This window comes from Sebastes fasciatus, chromosome 12 (assembly GCF_043250625.1).
Source record: "Sebastes fasciatus isolate fSebFas1 chromosome 12, fSebFas1.pri, whole genome shotgun sequence".
NCBI classification, from domain to species: Eukaryota; Metazoa; Chordata; class Actinopteri; order Perciformes; family Sebastidae; genus Sebastes; species Sebastes fasciatus.
The window spans coordinates 34,105,852-34,130,154 of record NC_133806.1 but is presented as its reverse complement, the minus strand read 5'-3'; the positions used below and the strand labels follow the sequence as shown (position 1 = coordinate 34,130,154).

Here is a 24,303-nt window from a genome sequence, read left to right as displayed (position 1 = left end):
GGTTATCGATTGGATAATGAAGACCACAACAGCACAGAGGAGAAACGGGATCCAGTGGACACTCACAACACAGCTAGACGACTTAGACTTTGCTGATGACCTGGCTTTGCTGTCTCACAGCCGACAACAGGAAAAGACAACAATACTGGCAGACACATCATCACAAATAGGCCTCAACATCCATAAAGGAAAAAGTAAAGTCCTCAAGGTCAACACAACCAGTGAAGACTCAGTGACCTTGGAGGGAACAGCACTGGAAGAAGTAGAAGCCTTTACATACCTCGGTAGTGTCATCAATAAACAGGGCGGAACGGATGCAGATGTCAGAGCCAGAATCGGCAAGGCAAGGGCTTCATTCATACAACTAAAGAACATCTGGAGCTCCAAAGAAATCAGCCGGCGGACGAAGCTCAGACTCTTCAACTCCAACATTAAACCAATACTCCTCTATGGTTCAGAGACGTGGAGGACAACAAAGACCACAACAACAAAAGTACAAACATTCATAAACAACTGCCTGAGGCGCATCTTAAACATCCACTGGCCGGATACCATCAGTAACAATGATCTTTGGCAAAGAACAGGTCAAAAACCTGTTGAAGAAGAGATCAGGAGAAGGAGATGGGGATGGATTGGCCATACACTCCGGAAACCCGGTACCAGCATCACCAGGCAGGCCCTTAGATGGAACCCACAAGGCAAAAGAAGGAGAGGCCGGCCCAAGAACACCTGGCGCAGGGACCTTGACACGGACATCACACAGAGCGGGCTGACATGGAAACAACTGGAGAGGAAAGCCCAGGACAAAAGACTCTGGCGGACTGTGGTCAACGGCCTATGCTCCACAAAGGAGCGAAAGGCTTTGAATGAATGTAGTAGGAATTTAAAGATGGCAGTGGGCCTTATCTCACCCCAAAACATACAGTAAGTCACAGAACACTGATCTGTCATTTTCTTTATGTTGTGACCAAAAACACATTTTTACAATTTCACACTAGAGATGTATTTATTACATCTTGATTAGCTTTTACATCTTGTATTATATTTGTAGATGTACAGCTGGAAGTCCATTCAGTGGTTGAACCTGACTTGGTAATGATGCTTACATATGGAGGGGAGGCTACTCTAAGACACTTAACATCACTCTCCTTTGCACACATGTAGTTGGAAGCAGACCAAAGCATGCCGTGCCGAGCTGCCTCCCTCCCCAACAAGCTGCGATACAATAGGCCAGTCACCCCTCCGCCCTGTCCACTCCCCCTCTGTTAGCTACAAAGCACTGGCATGCTCCTCCAGTTCCCCCTAATTGTTGCAGTGTGGCCACTAATGAGCAACACCCACACCTCGCTGCACCCCCACCTCCCACCCACACCTCACCTTACTGAGCTCTACCACTCAGCCCGTCTTTGTTCTCTACTTCCTGAGACGCCACTGTTCTCACAGTGCACTCAAGCATACAGTATAGCATCAGACATAAAGTCTGTCAAAGAATACAGTCAAACGTGTTGTCATATACAAATATACATACCAGGACATCACGGTGACACAGAGACAAACACAGAGTCCTATCAGTGCTGCATGTCTCAGTACCGCTGTAATGAAACTGAGCTCACCGAGTCCGACCGGACGAGAAACACAATGTCAGACAGGTTGGAAACAGTCAAACTGATTTAGGGGAGACAACAAATGCAAATGATGCCATTATTTATCAGCCATTCATTAGGTCTGATGTTATAGCCAATCAGAGGCAGTATCAGGAATGGGGATAACAATATTTTTATTAGATAAAAACATGAAGTGAATTTTGGAAATTATTAAATCTCTCTTTTTTCAATAAATGTTGACTTTTGGACTTTTGGACCGAAATGATTACGGAGCGAGACGGACCACTCGCTCTGTGTGTGTTTAAAAGAGAGGAGGGAAGAGAAGATGTCACAGATGTTTCTGTAAGTTAATAATGTTAATAATAATTCAAACGTGAATGTTATGAATGAAGCTTTGAACTACTCGGCACGGCCCTACTTCATCATATTTTCTTTAGATCACCTTCAGATGAGCACGTTGTCTTGTTCATCTCCGAAGCATCGGTCCTGTCCACCTGTCAGATATCTGTCCATTCTGTAAACCTGCAGACTGAACACCACTGCTACCATGGATGTATTTTGATTAATTGCTGTTGATTGGGTAATTAATTAATTGAATATCAGCACAAAGTAAGACAAAGGAAAATCAAGAGGCTTTTCTAAAATTAGGGCGATAGTAACACGTTAACACATAATCGTTTTAGGCCACTAATTTCTTTAACGCAATTGATCTTTTGGAGGTTTTAGCGGCTCAGTTTTAAAGCTAGACTGAAGATACTGGTATTATATGTAACTAGAAAAACCTGATGAATCCATCGGTAACAACATGTCAGACTAGCTTGTAGTGAAGGAGGTTAAATAACGCTCCAAACGTACACTAAATTTTGGTGAGGAAAAACTGTCATGTCCATTTTCAAAGGGGTCCCTTGACCTCTGACCTCCAGATCAGTGAATGTAAATGGGTTCTATGGGTACCCACGAGTCTCCCCTTTACAGACATGCCCACTTTATGATAATTACATGCAGTTTGGGGCAAGTCATAGTCAAGTCAGCACACTGACACACTGACAGCTGTTGTTGCCTGTTGGGCTGCAGTTTGCCATGTTATGATGTGAGCATATTGTTTTATGCTAAATGCAGTACCTGTGAGGGTTTCTGGACAATATCTGTCATTGTTTTGTGTTAATTGATTCAAGATAATAAATATATACATATATTTGCATAAAGCAGCATATTTGTCCACTCCCATGTTGATAAGAGTATTAAATACTTGACAAATCTCCCTTTAAGGTTAATTTTGAACAGATACAAAATGTGCGATTAATCATGATTAATCATGGACAATCATGCGATTAATTGTGGTTAAATATTTGAATCAATTGAAAGCCCTATCTAATATATAACATAACCAGTTGTGTGATCTTCGGACAAACTGCAGACAACATAAGTGCGCTCACATTTTGGGAAAGTTTGAACGTTAAGCCAGTTCACAACGTCTGTGTGTCCTCTCTTCTTTCATTCAGTAAAAGTGAATGTGTTTTAGTAGCAGTTGTTCTGTGGTCCTGACCCCCACAGTAGGCCTCAGCTTGGTAAACCTCCCTCCCTTTTCATTTGGCTAGCTTCACTCCTTCTGTTTTCTCTCTGCAGTTAGTGCTTCAAAGCTCCAGTCTCTCCCATTACCTCCCATTACCTCCCCCCTTACTATCAGAGGGTGTGAGTCGGTGTGGAGTTGTTGCTTAAAGATCTATAGTCTCTCTCTCCAGCACATCCATATGCAGACACAACGGCACTGAGAGATAAATCACTCTTCCTATCCCTCATCCCACCCCCACCCTGCTCAGGTCCTTTTTCAGCTCCTAGCTGGCTCAGTCAGTGATGGATGGAGCTTTAACAGTCCGGGCCAGGGGGAGGCTGTGACAGATGCCCCCCAGCACAGCCTGTTGATGGGACTACATTAGCCCAAGTTGAACTGAAGTGAATTAGAGGAGAGGAGTCATTCGTGTCCGTGCATCTCTCTGTAGAACAACCACAAACAAGGCGCAACACGCCGCCTCAGCACAAAGAGGAGATTGATGGACCATCATCAGTCTACCACTGACCCAGTGCATCTCATTGTGTCTCTGTTGTTCAGTATGGAGCATTCTCAAGAAGAAATTTACTTCAAAGAATTTGAATAATTCAAAATATCATCCCAATCCTTGGTAGATTTTTATAAGCAGGTGTGCTGGATTTCCCCCCGACCCTGCAGTTTGTGGGGAAGGGGAACAGCCAGAAGAGCGGGGTGGTAAGTGCAGCTGTTGGGGTACAGATGATCCCATTAAAAAGGTCTGACCACAACATGCTGGAGACTTCCTGTTTCACTTTTGATCTTTGTCTTGCAGGATGCAGAGGAGTATGCCGAGCTGCCCGTCAGACACAACGAGGACCAGCTGAACAGCCAGCTGGCTCAGCAGCTCCCCCTGAAGGTCAACCCCCACTCTTACGACAGCGCCCACACCAAGACCCACCTGCTGCTGCAGGCCCACTTCAGCCACGCCCAGCTGCCATGCAGCGACTACACCACCGATACCAAGACAGTACTGGACAACACCATCCGAATCTGTCAGGTAGGACTCACCGGGCAGCTGATTCACAGCTGTGATAACATTACATTCATTTAGCCGACGCTTTGTCCACATCCACTTACAATAAATGATTTCAACAATGTGGATGCAACCCAAGAATCAAACAAGTACATCAGCTCGAGCAACTACACTGAACTGCTTCAAGTGCTGCATTTAGATGCAGTAGGATACAGAGATGGGCCACAGTGCAGTCAGAAGAGTTTTCTGTCTGTGATGGGAGATGTGTAGAGTTTCTGCTGTCCCGATGTCAATGGGGAGTTCGTTCCACCATTGTGGAACCAAGACGGCAAACAGTGGTAAATGGACTTGCATTTATATAGCGATTTATGTATCCGACCACTCAAAGCGCATTACACTACATGTCAGTATTCACCCATTCACACACACATTCATACACTGACGGCAGAGGCTACTAAGGTGCCAACTTTGCCCATCAGGATCTAATCTAAATACTCATTCACACACCGATGGCTATGCAATTTGGGGTTAAGTGTCTTGCTCAAGGAGACATCGACATGTGACCAGGAGCAGCCGGGGATCGAACCACCGACCTTCCGATTGGTCGACAACCTGCTCTACCCTCTGAGCCACACAGCCGCCCAGTGGAGACTTTGTTAAGCGGTAGCTGGAGTAGCAAGCTGCGAGGCAGCAGAGCGTAGTGGACAGGCTAGGGTGTACGGTTTGAGTATGTCCTGGATGTAGGATGAGCCATTCGCAGCATAGTATAGGCCAGTACCGGTGCCTTGAATCGGATTCCAGCCTCCAGGAACCAGTGCAGCCAGCTAGTGGGTAGCGTGGGAGAAGCTGACGACCAGCCGGGCTGCTGCTTTCTGAATGAGCAGCAGAGGTTGGATGGCATGTGCAGGCATTGAGTGAATAACAGAGCCAAGTGTCTTGGTCTAAATAGAGAAGAGGATGGGACCAAGAACAGAACCCTGAGGGACTCCAGTATGGAGGCTACCGGTACGAGGGACACAGATTCCTTGAGGTAGGATGTGAACAGTCCAGTTGTTGGAGGGAGACGAGTATCTGGTGGCTCAGCGAGTCAGACGCTGAGCTGTGGCCTTGCACTGAACTGATTGGCTCAGAGAGAGTGTAACCTCTGTGTTAAGGTACTCAGGGATCTCTGCAAGTTAAAATTAGTCTGCTCACATGATCTTTTTTATTTGAACCAGTATGAGTAACTTTTGTGTTCTAACATCCTAGTTGGCAAAATACCTGGATTTGCTGCAATGTACAAAACATCAGGTAGCAGGCTTCTGACTTTTAGCCAGCTGACCGTCACTGTCTCCGGCCGCCATGTTGCAGTACTCTAGCCTATGATGTCACCAGGTTGGTTGGCTCGGCTGAGTTACGCAGATACAACGTTAGAGACCGTGAAAGACAGAGTCTGAGGAGACACGGGACAGAAGAAAACAAAGAAGGGGCACAGCAGCCATTACAAAGGCTGTTACTGCCAGCGCTGGCAGAATTAGAGTTGCTCCGGCTCGGCTAACTGAAGGTCTGTCTCCCAGCGCTGCCACTTTGGATTGAGTCCAATAAACAAACTATCAAAGCGTACATAGAACATACAGCCCCTGGTTAGTGTCACAGTAACACACAGATGACTTAAGTAAACTTTAGGCCAACTTCACACGTGAAGATTATTAGGGTTGAGGAAAAGATACCGATTCACCTATGTGTTGCGATTTTTTTAATTTATTTTTGGGGGTTTTGAAATAAATGTTTTTAATGCCAGAATCCATATATTTGCTTATTCTATGCGGAGGAAGAAGGAAGTTATCCCTTTTATTGTTGTAGTCTGAGTAATGTGACATCATATCTGTTCCGTATCCGTCAACCAAAACAAACCGTAGCCAGCAGCAGCTAGCCAAAACTAGAAAGTATAAAACGTTGGAGGGTCAGCGTGGATACGACCTGCACCCTCCCATGTTAAATCCAGCGTGGTAAACACTACACATCCAGTAAAGAATGGAAACACTTTGGGTTTCACACATTGACAGGAAAAGCAGAGCTAGACATCACGGCTAAAACTGCATGCTAACTCCGTCATGGACAGGAAACGTTATGGTATCGCAGTAACGTTGCATTCGAGCCAGCCGTCACTCTCATCTCCGTGGTCAAATGGGCCGACGCTACAACTGTAGAGCACCCAGATACTGACATTTATGTTCTCTTTATTCAAACAGTCCCGATGGAGCTGACCATGGATGGATAAAGAGAACAGGGCTGACTGTTATATTTGACTTCAGGACATCTCTGACTACATACATGCTGAAAATCAATCATTTCTACTGGATTCATTTAGAGATTTTACAAAGTAAAAGTCCTTAGAAGTGGATGATTCAACGTTTTCCTATGGTCTAGTGTTAAAAAAGTTAAACACAGTCACAATAAATCTGAATATTGAATCGCAATACTTGTAGAATTGTAATACACATCGAATCGGCACCCAAGTATGGTGATAGTACGGGATCAGGAGATAGGTGAATCATCCCAGCCCAAAAGACTATAAGATGGCAGTGTGATTTTGACCGGCTCTCAGAGTGGCAGCAGTTTGGTTGAGTTTTGCATGTTCTTGCCCTGCTGTTAGTAGTGGTCTTTTTATTTTTATAACTGATGACTGTACATTTTGACTGTATGGAGCCAGTAGAAGAGGTTTGTTTGGAGCACATGGCCACCTATAAGGAATGTGAATGTGGTCATAAGAGGTTTTACTAAGTAGGATCATTCACCAGAATCCCTTCCCAGGAGCTGATGAGCAGGAATCATATAACAACTGGCTAACCTGACGAAGCCTGTGGCACCATGCATTGGTCACACAGTTAACTAGTTATTTCATAAACACATTGATGAAGACTTTTGGTGTTGAGGGTTTTACTTTTGTCATCATAAAAGCTCCACTGTATATCCAAACTAAAGGCTTTTAACAGAATAGAATAATACATTTAGAAGCATAGAGAGCGTTAAAATAACAGCTCCGAGTCATTTAATGATAGCAACGTGATGTAAAAAGGTTAAAGAGGAATACATTTGAATTATGTGTTGCACATGAAAAGAGAGCACATGTTGAGGGGCGGGGCTTTGCTGTATATGAAGCAGAGAGTAAGGGGAATGTTCAACATTAGTAGGTGATTTGTAGCTGAACTTGCTGATCCATCTCATAAATAACATGATGCTCAAAGGTTAGATCTAACACCCAGGGTTCTCCTTCCATAAGGGCTCGGTTCCTCAGTGGAACAACACCATACTTACTGTAGCGCCTGGTCTACATTATGTATTAGAGCGTAGAGTATAACACTGATAACAGCCCTATAACTTTATCCATCACAGACTGTCCATGCAGGTTATCTAGTATCTGAGGTGTGGTGTACCAGCTACCAGCTGCTGTTTACTTGGGTTCTTTCTATGTACTGTTTGAAGTTAGGACCATGTCTTACCGTCTGTAAGCCATTGTCCACAGCTCAGTGTGTGTGTGTGTGTGTGTGTACATGTGCTTGTGATTTTCCATGCTGTGTATCTGGCAGTGATATTGCATGGCTCATGGATGTGGTTACTTCTCTGGCGTCCTGCTGCTACCGTTTACTAAAAGGATTCTGTTCTTCAGCCTCTTTATGCCTGTTTTTATTGAATGAGTGTGTATTTGTATACACATACATAACGTGAACGTATATTTGTATTGATACTTACAGTGATATGTGTATATTTGTATACATAAAGTGAAAGCAACTGTTGGATTGTCACTAAGTCTCGGGTCTCGGGTTGGGCTTCATTTCATCTCTGACTGTCAGTTAGCCTCACAGTGGCCACACTCCGTCTCTTCAGCATATCTAGCTGAAACACATGATGCGCATGAACTCAGAAGATTGTCACAGTCGGAGACGGAAAGAGCAAAAATGATTGATAAATTATATCCCAAAAAAAAAAGACGTCCCAACCCGAAGCTTTACACAACAAAATGAAATGTCCTGTGCAGAACTCAAAACGTGTGGACTAAACACCCTGCAGGGTGACTTTGCTTGATATGGCATAATGATGAATATCTGTATAGTCTGGGGAAACTAAACACATTAAACATGTTAGAAAAGAAGTGCTGGAAACGTGTGAAAAGACTTTGAACGATATAGTAGTGATCTGTGGAGTTACACCGTTAAATCATGGCATCCTCAGCATAACCCCCCCCCCCAACACATAACAATACTAGAGCACATAGCATGAGTGGCTCCCCCACTCAATCACTACTTACACTCCCCACAGCCAGTGGTGCACTGTCCGTCTAGCATACTGGGACTAATCCCAGCGGGCCGTCCGGTCCCGTCTGTCTCTTACCGGTCCTCTCTGTGTGCCCGTCATTCAGGGTGCGTATGAGAACGTACTGCGTTCCAGGACTGGGCTCACTGGCCAATCACGGCCAAGTTAGTCAGACTAGTGCTGACATCATAGGCTGCGTAGCCGACTCCGTCACTACTGCTGTAAAACAGAGGAAAAATAGTTGTGAGCAAAATGACTGGTTTCACTGTCAGAATCTGATGGATTCAGTCCGATAACATTTGAAAAGTCTAGAAGAGCTGCACAATTTAATTATTTATCCCCATTCAAGTTAGCATAGAGCTAACAGGAAGTTAGCCGGCTTGGCTAGCGGAAGTCTCTGCGTATGCTCTGCCCATAGAGCATTAACATTCTGTAAAAGTATCACGCAGCAGTGGGACGGCCAACAGGTGGTATATACTGTAACTGTACATACTGTATGTAATCACCCCTCACCTGTGATTGGCCGTGGTCTCAGCGCCTTCAGCGGACACTCCACCAACGCTTCAGAGCAGAGAACACTGCTTATTTTTTCAACATTTTCAAACATCATTTTATATACTAGCCTGTGTGGTTAATAAAACGGGTTTCTGTGGTGTTGCAAACTCAGAAGACATGTATTTATTGTTGCTTGCTTTAAGTTTGTTTCTTGTCCTCAGGCGATGCTGGATGTAGCTGCCAACGAAGGCTGGCTCGTTGCGGCCATTGGTATCTGCAACCTGGTGCAGATGATCATCCAGGGCCGCTGGCTGCACGACTCCTCCTTACTGACGCTGCCACATGTAGAACAGCAGCACCTCTATCTGTTCAGGTATACAGGCGTTTCATTTAATGGATTGATTCGTGAAATAGACACAAATTTCACATTTTTGTCATGATGGTCAGCACAAAATCAGTTCTTGTAATCCACATAACTGTGATCCGATAAGTAGAGAGAGCTGCAAAACTGAATATAGGGAGGAGGTCGGGGTGGAGGTCGGGGTGGATGGGTGGGTCCAACAACACCGGACTTTTAACCAGGAGACCGGCGTCAAATGGAGACAAGTCAAAGTTGATTTAACTGTCATGTAACCTCCGTCCTTCAGTTACACCACTTCCAGTGTTATTTTAACCCAAACCACCATCTTTTCCTAAACCTAACTAAGTAGTTTTATTTTGAAAAGACTGGAGCGGAAATTGACCCGTGTATCACGTGTTGCTGGACGTTTGTAGGAAAACGCACAAAAAAGATGTGCTGAGCATCACGAAAAAAAATGGCAGATTGGTGTCCATGTACACGAATTAAACAGATTACATTCTGTGACTATTTCACAAAGTGCCGTGAGGCTGTGTTCAGGTACATCACTTCTCCACAGCTACAGCTGTACGGCCTGTACAGTGTCGCTAGCTCTAGTAGAGGGCTAATCTGTTTCCTTGTTCTCCCAGCTGTGCTCAGAGTCTGTGAACATCACATGTCATCATGTTCCTTAAATATGTGGTCGGCTTCTTCACACGTCCTCTACAGACTCCTCTAGGTGTAGAGGCTTTCACAGCGGTGAGGTCTGGCTGCTGGAACAACAAACAGGACTTTGATTAGACATTTTTAACCATTCCCACCTTTTGGTATGGAACTCAGCAAACACAATCATTTACATCGTGAAGCCCCCCCTCACCGCTGCACACACACACACATATACAGTAGGACCTTATTGTTCACAGCAAGCTGGGAGACTTTCTCCATGCACACACCATAAGGACGACCAGGCCTGCATCCCCCAGCGTTCAATCATTTGGTACAAACGCAATGATGCTGTCTCTAAAAAACTCATGTAACAGGTGCCGGCAATCTCCAGCCGACCACACTCACATGTTCTGGCCTGCCAGAACCTCAATACATTTTGGACCGAGATCTTCAACACACTTAACGTAGCATATAATATTACTGTTATCCCCGGCCCTCTCTTGGCTTTGTTCGGAGAGCCCTTTCAGCCCAATATTTCTAAAGACATGCAACATGTTCTCGCCTCTACCACCTTGTTGGCAAGGCGACTTATTCTGTTTGAATGGAAACATATTCTACCTCCGACGCACAATAGGTGGGTGAAAGATATGTTACTGTCCATTGGTTTGGAGAAACTTAGATTTTCCCTTAAAGGTTCCCTCAATTCTTTTGAAAAGACTTGGAAACCTCTTCTAAACCATATTGAATCTCTGACCTCCTTGCCTGGCTGTGACGACTGAGCCTCCTTATTTGTTTTGTTGGATTGCTGTTGTTATTTATTTTTTTATTTTTTTTAATCCCAATTCTTTTTTTATTTTTTTTGCTACTTTATTTATTTAATTTTTATGCTTTTTTTAAATTTAAATTTTTTTTTTTTACTACTTTATTTTTTATCTAATTTGTTTTTATTTTATTTATGCTTTTTGTGTATATGTGAATGTTGTATGAGTTTTATTATTTCATGTGTCCAGTGTGTTTCTAAGTTTGGTGTAATTTCTGCCTTAAGTCTTATAACTATTAGTGTTATGTTGGTTATTTCCTTTATTGTCGGGGGTGGGAGGGAAAAATGGATGAAAAATAGAAGACTACTTGCTACCGCTGCTCTATTATTTATATGCCTTGCAATGTTCTTCCTATTAAAAAAAAAAAAAAATGATGCCGTCTCATGACCAAGAATGTGTCCCTTCCCTCTCTCACTCCTCAGGAGATGGGCGAACAGGAAGGGGAGGAGCAATGTGGGGGGCTTCAACGGGCCAATCGAAGGACTTCCTGAGCTGATCGCTGCCTGCGACGGAAAGGAAAGTGTTTTTGCTGCTATCGTTGGCCAAGAGTTTCAATCAAGTCAGATTGCCCAGGTAAGATTACAAATATGATCACACATTGGGAGTATATATGAAAGTCCACCAGAACCAGGAAAGTCTGAACTTTGGACAAAGTTTTATCCATCCCTTATTACTGTAGGAAGTTCTACAGAACGGAAAAACTAAAACAGACATTTAACAAAAATGATCTTCAGAATGGACCTACTCACACATGTATCACACACACACACACACAAACACACACACACACACACACACACACACCATTATCAGTGATGTGCCATGAGCAGTCTTGCCACTGTGGTCCCAGATACCTCCAGGATCCCCAATCACAGCTCCATTGATGGGGTTTACAGCTGCTATTGAAGTGCTAATTGCAGCAGTAATGAGAGTGTCCGGGCACGATGGCAGGCCCCGTGGCTTCACCCAATCAGTGTCCCCGCTTTCCTCCTACCCCACCTTTACTCCAGCACCGCCCCTACCCCCCAGAGTGTGGCGGCCTCTCTAATTAAATAATTAGATGTGCAGCAACGTTCCTGTCTGACTGGCCCAGGGAGAGTAATCCTCACATAAATAGCTTTTGCCGGGTGAATCAGAGAGGCTTTTCTCCTCCCAGCCCTCTGTACACTGACACACACACACACACACACACACACACACACACACACATGTCATGTCACTTTCTCTGTGCCTTTATCTTTTCCTTGTCTCATGTCTTCCTCATGCTGGGGCTGTTCGGTTGAGCCAAATGTTAAATTCTCTATAGAAAGACTTAAGAGGAAGCTAAGAAGCTCAGAGCAGGAGCAGTGTCTGTTAGAATGACTTCCTGTACAGGAGCTGACGGATCTGTCTATCCGACACACACCCCGTCTTCAAACTCTCATCTTCTTTTTCTCTCTCTACTTCCTGTCTGAGCACCACTGGCAGGTCATATGAACAGGGGGATGTCTCATTTCTAAAACTTTGACTTGTGCATGTGCAGGGTGGGAAATTAACATTGTGTTACTATGATAATAATAATAACTATTATTATTATACATTTTATTTGTAAAGCGCTTTTCTAGACCCAAAGTACCAGAACTCAAGATAGAAAAACAAAAGGTTTAGGCGTTAAAGCACAGCAGTGCAGGTAGAGTACAGGCAGGGTAGCAGAGCAGAGTTCTAACAGGTGAGGTTAAAGGGGAACTTCAGTACTTTTCAACATGGACCCTATTCTCCCATGTATTTGTGTCTAAGTGCGTTTTCACATTAGGTACGATTGATCCGTACCGTGCCCGAGTAAAATTGCAACCCCCCCCCCCCCCCCCCCCTCAGCTTTCACATTAGTAAAGCTGTTCTGTACTTGAGTACACTTGCGTCATCATCCACATGTATTTGTTTATGTTGAGATCAGCTGTTCTAGTGGCGGAGCATCATAAAACACTTCATCCAACCTGGATAGAAACAAAATATAACTCACCAAACTGCTGTCGTTAGTCTTTCCAACAATCACCACATCTGGTTTGGTTGAAATAAACTCTGATTTCACCGAGTTTGATGTGAAAACAGGACGACTCCACACGTTGTCTCCCCCCCAACCCCGTCTCTGTCTCTCTCTGCCCGCTGAGCAGCTGAGCGTCTCTCGTTCTTCGGAGACAGACCATTAAATCAGCTAAATAAAATAACAAACCTCACTCAACCCCATCGCCTACTATTTATATTTGAAGGGACCTCTCGCCGGCCTTCCTGCTGTATCATCCACGACCGTACAGTTCAGAGGATGAGATCAGTGCATGCTGCCGCAGATACAGACGTACTGTAGATATGAAACAGTTTTATATGTGTACAGATTTCGGAGGAGACTGGCGGCTTTGAAAAAAGCCTGCCCTTTCACAACTACTCGCTGACTGCTAACGTTACTCCCGTTACTCTCGTTACTCCCGTTACTCTCGTTACTCACGTTACTCTCGTTACTCACGTTACTCACGTTACTCACGTTACTCACCTTACTCACGTTACTCACGTTACTCTCGTTACTCACCTTACTTACGTTACTCTCGTTACTCACGTTACTCACGTTACTCACGTTACTCACGTTACTCACGTTACTCTCGTTACTCACGTTACTCACCTTACTCACGTTACTCTCGTTACTCACGTTACTCTCGTTACTCACGTTACTCACCTTACTCACGTTACTCTCGTTACTCTCGTTACTCACGTTACTCATGTTACTCTCGTTACTCACGTTACTCTCGTTACTCACGTTACTCACCTTACTCACGTTACTCACATTACTCTCGTTACTCACATTACTCTCGTTACTCACGTTACTCACCTTACTCACGTTACTCTCGTTACTCTCGTTACTCACGTTACTCATGTTACTCTCGTTACTCACGTTACTCACCTTACTCACGTTACTCACATTACTCTCGTTACTCACATTACTCTCGTTACTCACGTTACTCACGTTACTCACCTTACTCACGTTACTCTCGTTACTCACGTTATTCTCGTTACTCACGTTACTCACCTTACTCACGTTACTCACGTTACTCTCGTTACTCACGTTACTCACCTTACTCACGTTACTCTCGTTACTCACGTTACTCACGTTACTCTCGTTACTCACGTTACTCACCTTACTCTCGTTACTCACGTTACTCACGTTACTTGTTACTCGCGTTAAATAACGGTCCACTTCTGTGTTTTGGTACGGTCAGCTTTCACACCTGATGCGAGCCGTACCCGAGTCCACATGATCCGTACTCCAGACCACCTTTAGAAGTGGACCCGGGTACGGATCGACGAACAACTGTTGTTGTGAATTATGTTATTCTAAGTGTCTGACAACAGCATGGAAAGGACCCTACGGATAAATAAAAACCTCTTCACTGACCTTCCTCTTGATCCGGTCTGTTGGTTATTGTGTCCAGGTCCCTCTCAAGGAGAAGTCTGGTGAAATCTGAATATCTGTATACTCTGGCTCAGATAAATACCAATTCAAAGAGCTCATCCACATTGTGGAAATCATCTAAATATTCAGCCATGACATTGAAAATCTTTAAGATAACACTAAGCTACTCTTTCCGTCCTCCAACACAACAAACACTCACGTTTCCACCGTGGATGTGTTCCACTATTCCACCGTTGTCTTCCAGCAACACGCCACCTCTCCAGATTTCACAACGAGACTTCTCCTCGAGCGAAACTCCTTCCATGATGTCAGAGACGTAAAATAACAATCAGAGCCCGTCATGGTAAAAACCAGCACTTTTAGTGGACGTAGATGACGCTGCCAGCTTGCCCCAATAGGATTACATTGCAGCCTGTGAGCAGCTGCTGTCTACAGTGTTCTCCCTCAATACTGGACCTGTTTCAAAGATTGTATCTATTAGTCAGTTACGCCCAAAACATGGAAAATAGGGTCCAGGTTGAACAAGACTCTAAACCCAGTAAATGTGTTTATATAGATGCTTCCTCCTAATCCGTCATCTCTGTCTCTGTCACTCTGTCACTCTGTCACTCTGTCACTCTGTCTCTGTGTCTCTGTCTCTGTCTCTGTCTCTGTCTCTGTCTCTGTCTCTGTCTCTGTCTCTGTCACTCTGTCTCTGTCTCTGTCTCTGTCTCTGTCTCACTGTCACTCTGTCTCTGTCTCTGTCTCTCTGTCTCTGTCTCTGTCTCTGTCTCTGTCTCTGTCTCTGTCTCTGTCTCTGTCTATATCTATGTCTCTATCTGTGTCTCTGTCTCATCACCATGTTGTCTCCCCCTCGTCAGGCCTGGTCCTTCATCAGTCACCTCCCAGTGCTGGAGGTTGAGATGAGCATGAAGGGCTGGTGGGAGGAGAGCCAGCAGCAGACGGAGCGTCGCCTCCCAGCGGCAGGAGTTAACCTGAAGGAGAGCAGCTGGCTGGATGTCCACGCTGATCAGGAGTACGTCCTGCAGGTGTCCCTGAGACGCATCAACATGGGCCAGCAGAGGGTCAGTATGCTCATACCAATACTGAATATACAGTATGTAATATATTCATAAAACACTGAATAGTATGAATCAAATAGAATATAGTTAGTATAATTGCTCTGTAGGCTCCTTCACTTAATGTTGTCAGACACTAATAACAAGGTGAGCCTGTCAGTGGCAGAAACAAAAAGGTTTAGTGGACGTAGTGACGGTGAGGAACTGATCACATTACAGACTGTTTCACAGCTGCTGGTCACAGCGTTCTCCCTCAACACTGGACCACTTTCACAAGTTGTCATCAGTCACTTAGACACAGAAACATGGTAGAATAGGGTCCCAGTTGAAACACACCAAAGTTAACCTTCAAATCTGAAACTAATTCAGTAAGATTTGGTTGAATTTGAAAATTGACATTGTCTGCACACATTGACATTTTTTATTCTAAACCATTTATTCTCAAACCTTCTATTTTATTATTCCTTCTTATTTTTTTAGCCAAAATGTCACTTGCTATAATAAATAGTGGAGCTGTCAATCGATTAAAATCCATCACACATTTTTTATCTGTTCAAAATGGACCTTAAAGGGAAATTTGTCAAGTATTTAATACTCAAATATGCTGCTTTATGCAAATGTATGTATATATTTATTATTGGAAATCAATGAACAACACAAAACAATGACAGATATTGTCCAGAAACCCTCACAGGTACTGCATTTAGCATAAAACAATATGCTCCAATCATAACATGGCAAACTGCAGCCCAACAGGCAACAACAGCTGTCAGTGTGTCAGTGTGCTGACTTGACTATGACTTGCCCCAAACTGCATGTGATTATCATAAAGTGGGCATGTCTGTAAAGGGGAGACTCGTGGGTACCCATAGAACCCATTTACATTCACATATCTGGAGGTCAGAGGTCAAGGGACTTCCTGTCAAGTTACTATGACATGGTTGGTACCGATGGAGTCATTAGGTTCTGTAGTTTCATATGATACCAGTAGCTTCACTCCAGCTTTAAAACTGAGCCACTACAACCTCAGAAAGATTGATCGCATTAATGTGTTAAAGAAATTAGTGGCGTTAAAACAAATTTTCGTTAACGTGTTATTATGGCATTAATGTTTTAACATGTTATTATGGTGTTAGTATTAGCGTAGTATAGCATAGCATAGCATAATATAATACAGATTCTGCTGAACCTCCCTGCCAGGTAAAGGCAGCTCAGCTGAGATCTCCTAATGAAGTGAGTAAGGTGCTGCAGCCCCGTTTACTCGACAGTGTGTCTGTTCTTTCAGAGGAAGCAGGACAGTAAGGCCCAGGCTCCCAGGTTCCCCAAGCTGAAGGATGAAGGCTGGTTCCTGGTCATGGGAGAGGTGGATCGCAGGGAGCTGCTGGCTGTCAAACGTGTCGGATACGTGCGCCACCGCACAGCTGTGTCTGTGGCCTTCTACACACCAGAGAAGACTGGGAGGTAAGCAGCTGTACACAAAGGAAACATTAAGCCATACACAAACACAGGCCTTCCCCGTACACTCCATATAAAGCGGCTGTATGCCAGTTTCAGGTCAGACAAGTTCATCAGCCCGTCGACCACTCTGGATTAGTAGCAAAACATAGTCGTCACAGCTTTATACTCAAACACTTTCACATTTATTTAACGATTTAAGACAAGGCTGCAAGTTCTGACATGGTCCCTACTGGTCAAAGAACTCATGGAATATGATGAGAGGTTGTCATTTTGATCAAGGACTGTGAATGACATTATAAAGCATATTTTCACCAGAAGATAGAAGATAGTTTGTTCCAGCTAGTTTCAGATGCACCTGCCTCATCATAATGGGAACTAGACCAAGTCCCATGACAACACAATGACAGAGTGTTAGTCCGTCTCTCAATACCTCCCCACCCTGACTGTGGCTCTCAGCCCTAAGCTCACTGGTTCCTACTGAAGATGAACATCTTTACAAATATGTAGTTTCATTTTAAAAAATAAGTTCTGTAATTTCAGCAACAGCTGGCCACAGTAGAAAACTTTACTCCTTTAGTCAGTATCTGGAGTATGTGGGGTTGAGTCAAATGGGATTTATTGACGATGAGAGAAATACTGAATATCACCAGAGTTATCCTTAAACCAAACAGATTATACTCTACCTGTAGCAACCAGCCCCGTGCATCCATGCTTATGTTCTACCAGAGCAGCAACCAGCCCCGTGCATCCATGCTTATGTTCTACCAGAGCAGCAACCAGCCCCGTGCATCCATGCTTATGTTCTACCTGCAGCAACCAGCCTTGTACATCCATGCTTATGTTCTACCAGAGCAGCAACCAGCCTTGTGCATCCATGCTTATGTTCTACCTGTAGAAACCAGCCCTCTTCTACCTGCTGCAACCAGCCCCGTGCATCCATGCTTATGTTCTACCAGAGCAGCAACCAGTCCTGTGCATCCATGCTTATGTTCTACCTGTAGCGACCAGCCTTGTGCATCCATGCTTATGTTCTACCTGCTGATCCATGTATGTTGTGGTTCCAGGTGTATCTACACACTGTACCTGATGAGTGACAGCTATCTGGGCCTGGACCAGCAGTACGACATCCACCTGAACGTCACACCGGCCAGCATCACTGCTCAGGTTAACACAGAGGTGTCCGACTCAGTGACTGAGCTGTCCCTCAGCTGAGGAACACCGTCAGAGATCAACAGATCAGTGGGATAACTCTGTTGTGAGTGTCACTGATGGACCCACTTTGTATCAGCTTCCCTTATCTACACCGGCTTCAGTTCTAACATTCACCTCTTACTCTAAACTTCTGTATTGTGACTGCATTGCATTCTGGTCAATTGAACCTACTCTTAGTTCAGAAAAAAGAACATGTGTGTCTCTTCTACTGTGGATTTCTCTGATTATTTAATATCAGTGTGAAATGGCGGTCTTGAAGAACTTCTTGTGATTCGTTCAAAGAGAAAAGTCTTGCCCACAAAAATGAATATTTGCCTTCATCGTACTCGTTCAACGTTTCCACCCTGTGCATTCAAATCACAAACCTCTCTGTTTCCATGAGACAGCTGGCTTCCACTGGGGGGTTTCTAACACCCTCCACTGTCATCTGTCCTCACCAAGTATATCAAGAACTAGGGGGTTTTCTGAAATATCTGAAATATCCCAAGAAAACAAGAGAGGAATAGACCCCCACATCCATGAACTAAACCACTGTGGCCTTATGGGAAAAAAAAGCACAGGTTGATATAGATGAGACAGTGAGACGTCATACTGGTCGGGTTGAGGCTGGGCTTCAGTGAACGGAGCCTGTAATTCTTGTGACATATATGATAATATAATAATAATAAGAATAATAAGAATAATATACAAAAAGATGGGTTTGGTGTGTTGAACTGATTTAGAATCAGAAGTTAGTTTCAGAATCTTAATTGAGACATTGATCCAAAGGTCAGACTCACAGCATGCAGATACTGTTCAACGAGAACTGGTCCTTTAATCTGCCCATCAGAGCCGATTCACTGCAGGTCAAACAGGCTTCTTCTCTCTACAGGGGCTTCACTCAGGAGCTCCAAACTGTCACATCTCCTCCTCCTCATCCTCCTCATCCTCCTCATCCTCCTCATCCTCCTCTTCCTCTCCTCCTCCTCCTCCTCTCTTCCTCCTCTCCTCCTCCTCTCCTCCTCCTCCTCATCCTCCTCATCCTCCTCTCCTCCTCCTCCTCCTCCTCCTCCTCCTCCTCCTCCTCCAGTTTTGAATTGTGTATCAGTGAGTTTGTCTACTGCTGAATGTGGATCAGCTTCTAAATAAAAGCATTGTTTCTCACACCGTAGTTGTTTTCATGTTTTCATGCCTCCACGCCGTGGTCGTAGACGGCCGTGGATTGGGCCTTTAGGTTTTCAGGTTGTCCGTCCATTCTCGTGAATTCATCACATTTGGCACAAACGACCACTTGGACTCGAGGATGAACTGATTAGATTTTGGTGGTCAAAGGTCACTGTGACCTCACAAAACAGGTTTTTAGCCATAACTCAGGAATCCATATGCTAATTATGTCAACATTTTACACAAATGTCTAATGAATGATGAAGTGATGAGATTTTAGTCAACTTCACTGGGACATCACACTGTAATGTCCCAGTGGCTGTGGCTCAGAGGGTAGAGCAGGTTGTCCACCAATCGGAAGGTCGGTGGTTCGATCCCCGGCTGCTCCGGGTCACATGTCGATGTGTCCTTGAGCAAGACACTTAACCCCAAAAAATTGCTCCCGGAGGCATAGCCATCGGTGTGTGAATGAGTATTTAGATTAAATCCTGATGGGCAAAGTTGGCACCTTAGTAGCCTCTGCCATCAGTGTATGAATGTGTGTGTGAATGGGTGAATACTGACATGTAGTGTAAAGCGCTTTGAGTGGTCGGAAGACTAGAAAAGCGCTATATAAGTCCAAGTCCATTTACCATTTACCATTTTAATGTTCTGCATAACCACCATTATTCATAACTCAGACGCAAGATCGTGACCACGTTGCACATTTGGTTGGATACTGAGTTGGTGACACTGATCTTGGGTGGCCATCTTGAACCTGTGTTGATTGTATAAATCTTCTGTGTGGGAAGCATCCACGTTTTAGAGTTGATAGCTTGTTTGCAGTAACATCCATATTTGAAGCATTGTCTTCTTGTCCTGGCCAGTAAACACACTAACTACGATATAAACCCATCTACGTCATTATTAGACACTCAGAGCAGCTGCTCCAGGACTAGAAAGATTGTAATGTCCCCTTAGGGTGGTGGACTCTCATCCAGGAGGCCGCTGTTCATGTCCAGTGTCAAAACAACTTGTTGTTCGTCTTAGTGTTCACAACGTTAAGTTTCATTTTCACTTTACAAACGTAGTGTATATATATATATAGAGCTGTATATATATATATATATATATACAGCTCTGGAAAAAATTAAGAGACCACTTCAAAATGATCAGTTTCTCTGGTTTTACTATTTATTGGTATGTGTTTGAGTCAAATTAAAATGTTTGTTATATTCTATAAACTACTGACAACATTTCTCCCAAATTTCAAATAATAATATTGTCATTTAGAGCATTTATTTGCAGAAAATGACAACTGGTCAAAATAACAAAAAAGATGCAGATGTTTTCAGATCTGGAATAATGCAAAGAAAACAAGTTCATATTAATTTTTAAACAACACAATACTAATGTTTTAACTTAGGAAGAGTTCAGAAATCAATATTTGGTGGAATAACCTTGATTTACAATCACAGCTTTCATGCGTCTTGGCATGCTCTCCACCAGTCTTTCACATTGCTGTTGGGTGACTTTATGCCACTCCTGGCGCAAAAGTTCAAGCAGCTCGGCTTTGTTTGAGGGCTTGTGACCATCCATCTTCCTCTTGATCACATTCCAGAGGTTTTCAATGGGATTCAGATCTGGAGATTGGGCTGGCCATGACAGGGTCCTGATCTGGTGGTCCTTCATCCACACCTTCACTGACCTGGCTGTGTGGCATGGAGCATTGTCCTGCTGGAAAAAACACTCCTCAGAGTTGGGGAACATTGTCAGAGCACCAAAGAAGCAAAGAAGAGCCAGGCTGAGGTTTGTACTTGGCTTGATTCACAAAGACAAATTTGCCCGATTCCAGTCTTGCTGAAGCACCCCCAGATCATCACCGATCCTCCACCAAATTTCACAGTAGGTGCGAGACACTGAGGCTGGTAGGCCTCTCCAGGTCTCCGTCTAACCATTAGACGACCAGGTGTTGGGCAAAGCTGAAAATTGGACTCATCAGAGAAGATGACCTTACTCCAGTCCTCTATGGTCCAATCCTTATGGTCTTTTGCAAACCTGAGCCTGGCTCTTCTTTGCTTCTTCGGTGCTCTGACAATGTTCCCCAACTGAAGTTAGGTCCCAGATTGTGGAGATATGGGATTGCCACTGGCTGCAGAATCGCATCCCGATATCTCACTGCATTGAGATGGCCTTCAATGATGACAAGCCTTGTTTTGCCAGTGAGGGAGATGCCGACCACCAAAAGCTGTTACTCCATCGGTGCAACAATCAGCATAGCGTTCTCCGTGTCGTCTCCATACTTTGACCCTGCCATCCAACTTTGGCAGACAGAACCTGGACTCATCACTGAACATGACATTCCCCCACATGTTCAGGTTCCATTGTCTGTGTTGTCGACACCAGCGCAAACGGGCCTGACGGTGAAGGGCAGTCATTGCAGGCTTCCTGGTAGCCTTATGAGAATACACTGTTTACCATTGACGGAGCATTTTGGCAAATTTTTCTTGGGCGCTACCCGCATAATCAGCTGTGCTGCTCATCCCACAAATGCATGATCCTTACAAGTTGGACATCATTGCGAAGGTAAATAAACAGGCTTTCCAACCATGTAAAATACAATGACCATTAGCATTGTTACAACAGAGAAATAATCCACCAAACACAAGTTTCCGGACTTTGTTTTTCCAGTATATTATCTGAACCTAACTAAGTACTTTTGTTTGAATTCTGTTAAGCTGTTAGCTGGTCATGAAGGAGGTTAAATAACGCTCCAAAGTAACGCTAAATTCTGGAGAGGAAAAACTGTCATGTCCATTTTCAAAGGGGTCCCTTGACCTCTGACCTCCAGATCAGTGAATGTAAATGGGTTCTATGGGTACCCACGAGTCTCCCCTTTACAGACATGCCCACTTTATGATAATCACATGTAGTATAAATGTGTTATTGTCTCCTATTCTAAAATGGTGTATCTGAATATTTCTGCTTCCTGGGGTCCCTAAACAGTCTTGAATTCCATAGATTGGGTCTCATTGTAAAGCTGAGACTCTTGTGGATCCAATGAGCCCAACTGGGTTCATGTGTGATGATGTTAGTCCCCATCTACCTCAACTCGCCATCCAATCGCCGAAAAACTTAATCCTTGCAGAAATCTCCAAATGTTCAAAGTTTTTGATCCCAAATCCCAGAGTGTCTTAATGTGGTATTCTGGAGGGATTATTGATCTTGTTTATCAATTCTCCAGTGGTATGGTATCAACCCAAAGACATATGAGACATAATAGAGCATGGGGATGAGCATCATATACTTCTATCACCATGTTCTACACTTTATACACCTTCACCATTTCATTCATTCATTCATTCATTTATTGATTCAAACTTATATGATGTACACCACATCTATGTGACCTCTACTGTTGACCTGCTATCTCCCTCTAAAGACCCCCTGACTCCCTGGACCCCCCTAAAGACCCCCTGGACCCCCCTAAAGACCCCCTGACTCCCTGTACCCCCCTAAAGACCTCCTGACTCCCTGTACCCCCCTAAAGACCCCCTGGACCCCCTAAAGACCCCCTGGACCCCCCTGGAGACCCCCTGACTCCCTGTACCCCCCTAAAGACCCTCTGACTCCCTGTACCCCCCTAAAGATCCTCTGGACCCCCCTAAAGACCCCTCTACCCCCCTAAAGACCCCCTGGACCCCCCTAAAGACCCCCTGACTCCCTGTACCCCCCTAAAGACTCCCTGACTCCCTGTACCCCCCTAAAGACCCCCTGACTCCCTGTACCCCCCTAAAGACCCCCTGGACCTCCCTGAAGACCCCCTGGACCCCCCTAGAGACCCCCTGACTCCCTGTACCCCCCTAAAGACCCTCTGACTCACTGTACCCCCCTAAAGAGCCTCTGGACCCCCCTAAAGACCCCTCTACCCCCCTAAATACCCCCTCTACCCCCCTAAAGACTCCCTGGACCCCCCTAAAGACCCCCTCTACCCCCTAAAGACTCCCTGTACCCCCCTAAAGACTCCCTGGACCCCCCTAAAGACCCCCTGTACCCCCCTAAAGACCTCCTGACTCCCTGTACCCCCCCCGAAAGACCCCCTCTACCCCCCTAAAGACTCCCTGTACCCCCTAAAGACTCCCTGGACCCCCCTAAAGACCCCCTGTACCCCCCTAAAGACCCCCTGTACCCACCTAAAGACCCCCTCTACCCCCCTAAAGACTCCCTGGACCCCCCTAAAGACCCCCTCTACCCCCCTAAAGACTCCCTGTACCCCCCTAAAGACTCCCTGGACCCCCCTAAAGACCCCCTCTGGACCACCCTAAAGACCCCCTGTACCCCCCTAAAGACCCCCTGTACCCACCTAAAGACCCCCTCTACCCCCCTAAAGACTCCCTGGACCCCCCTAAAGACCCCCTCTACCCCCCTAAAGACTCCCTGTACCCTCCTAAAGACTCCCTGGACCCCCCTAAAGACCCCCTCTGGACCCCCCTAAAGACCCCCTCTACCCCCCTAAAGACTCCCTGGACCCACCTAAAGACCCCCTGGACCCCCCTAAAGACTCCCTGGACCCCCCTAAAGACCCCCTCTACCCCCCTAAAGACTCGCTGTACCCCCCTAAAGACTCCCTGGACCCACCTAAAGACCCCCTCTACCCCCCTAAAGACCCCCTCTACCCCCCTAAAGACTCCCTGGACCCCCCTAAAGACCCCCTGTACCCCCTAAAAAAGACTAAAGCTGGTCTATGTGGGTCTCAGTGGGTTGGTGTCTCATGGTCGTGTGTCTACGCTGTTCAGACTCAGACTCCAACACAAACTCCAGTGAAGCACCAAAACCTCTTGGTTGTATCTAGTGAAGCTGTTAAACAGTGTTGGCCGCGGTCGGAGGACGCGGGGGAGACCGTAGCTTTGGTCTCCAGGACCGGAGTCTCTGCTCCTCTGCTCCTCTGCCTGCCTTCACTCACACACCGCGCTCCTTCTCTCTCTCTCTCTCCACTCTCACGTTCATGCTGCTCACTCCACACTGCAGAAGAGTTAGTTTAGCTCTGAGAATATCTAGTGAATGTTCAGTGGACATTTGTGCAGAAATAACTGCTGCAGCTCCTCCAGACCAACAGAGGTTTCCCGTGTCTTGTGAAGTGACGGGGCTCTGCAGAGAGAAACGTTATCGTCTCCGACCAAAACTCCGGCGTCTCCCCTGTTCCCTCCGGCCGCGGTCGGGAGGCCGAGGCAGGAAAA

General features: G+C 45.2%; 1 protein-coding gene across 1 annotated transcript in view; it reads left to right on the top strand.

The window, feature by feature from the left end:
• ascc3 (activating signal cointegrator 1 complex subunit 3) overlaps nt 1-19,094 on the top strand; it is a 220,671-nt gene extending 201,577 nt beyond the window's left edge. The window contains exons 39-44 of the mRNA XM_074654885.1: nt 3,965-4,189; nt 9,175-9,326; nt 11,200-11,350; nt 15,077-15,280; nt 16,560-16,735; nt 17,797-19,094. Coding sequence (XP_074510986.1) covers nt 3,965-4,189; nt 9,175-9,326; nt 11,200-11,350; nt 15,077-15,280; nt 16,560-16,735; nt 17,797-17,944 — 1,056 coding nt within the window. The 3' untranslated portion in view covers nt 17,945-19,094. The remainder of the gene's footprint in view (nt 1-3,964; nt 4,190-9,174; nt 9,327-11,199; nt 11,351-15,076; nt 15,281-16,559; nt 16,736-17,796) is intronic.
• The last annotated feature ends 5,209 nt before the right edge of the window (nt 19,095-24,303 follow it).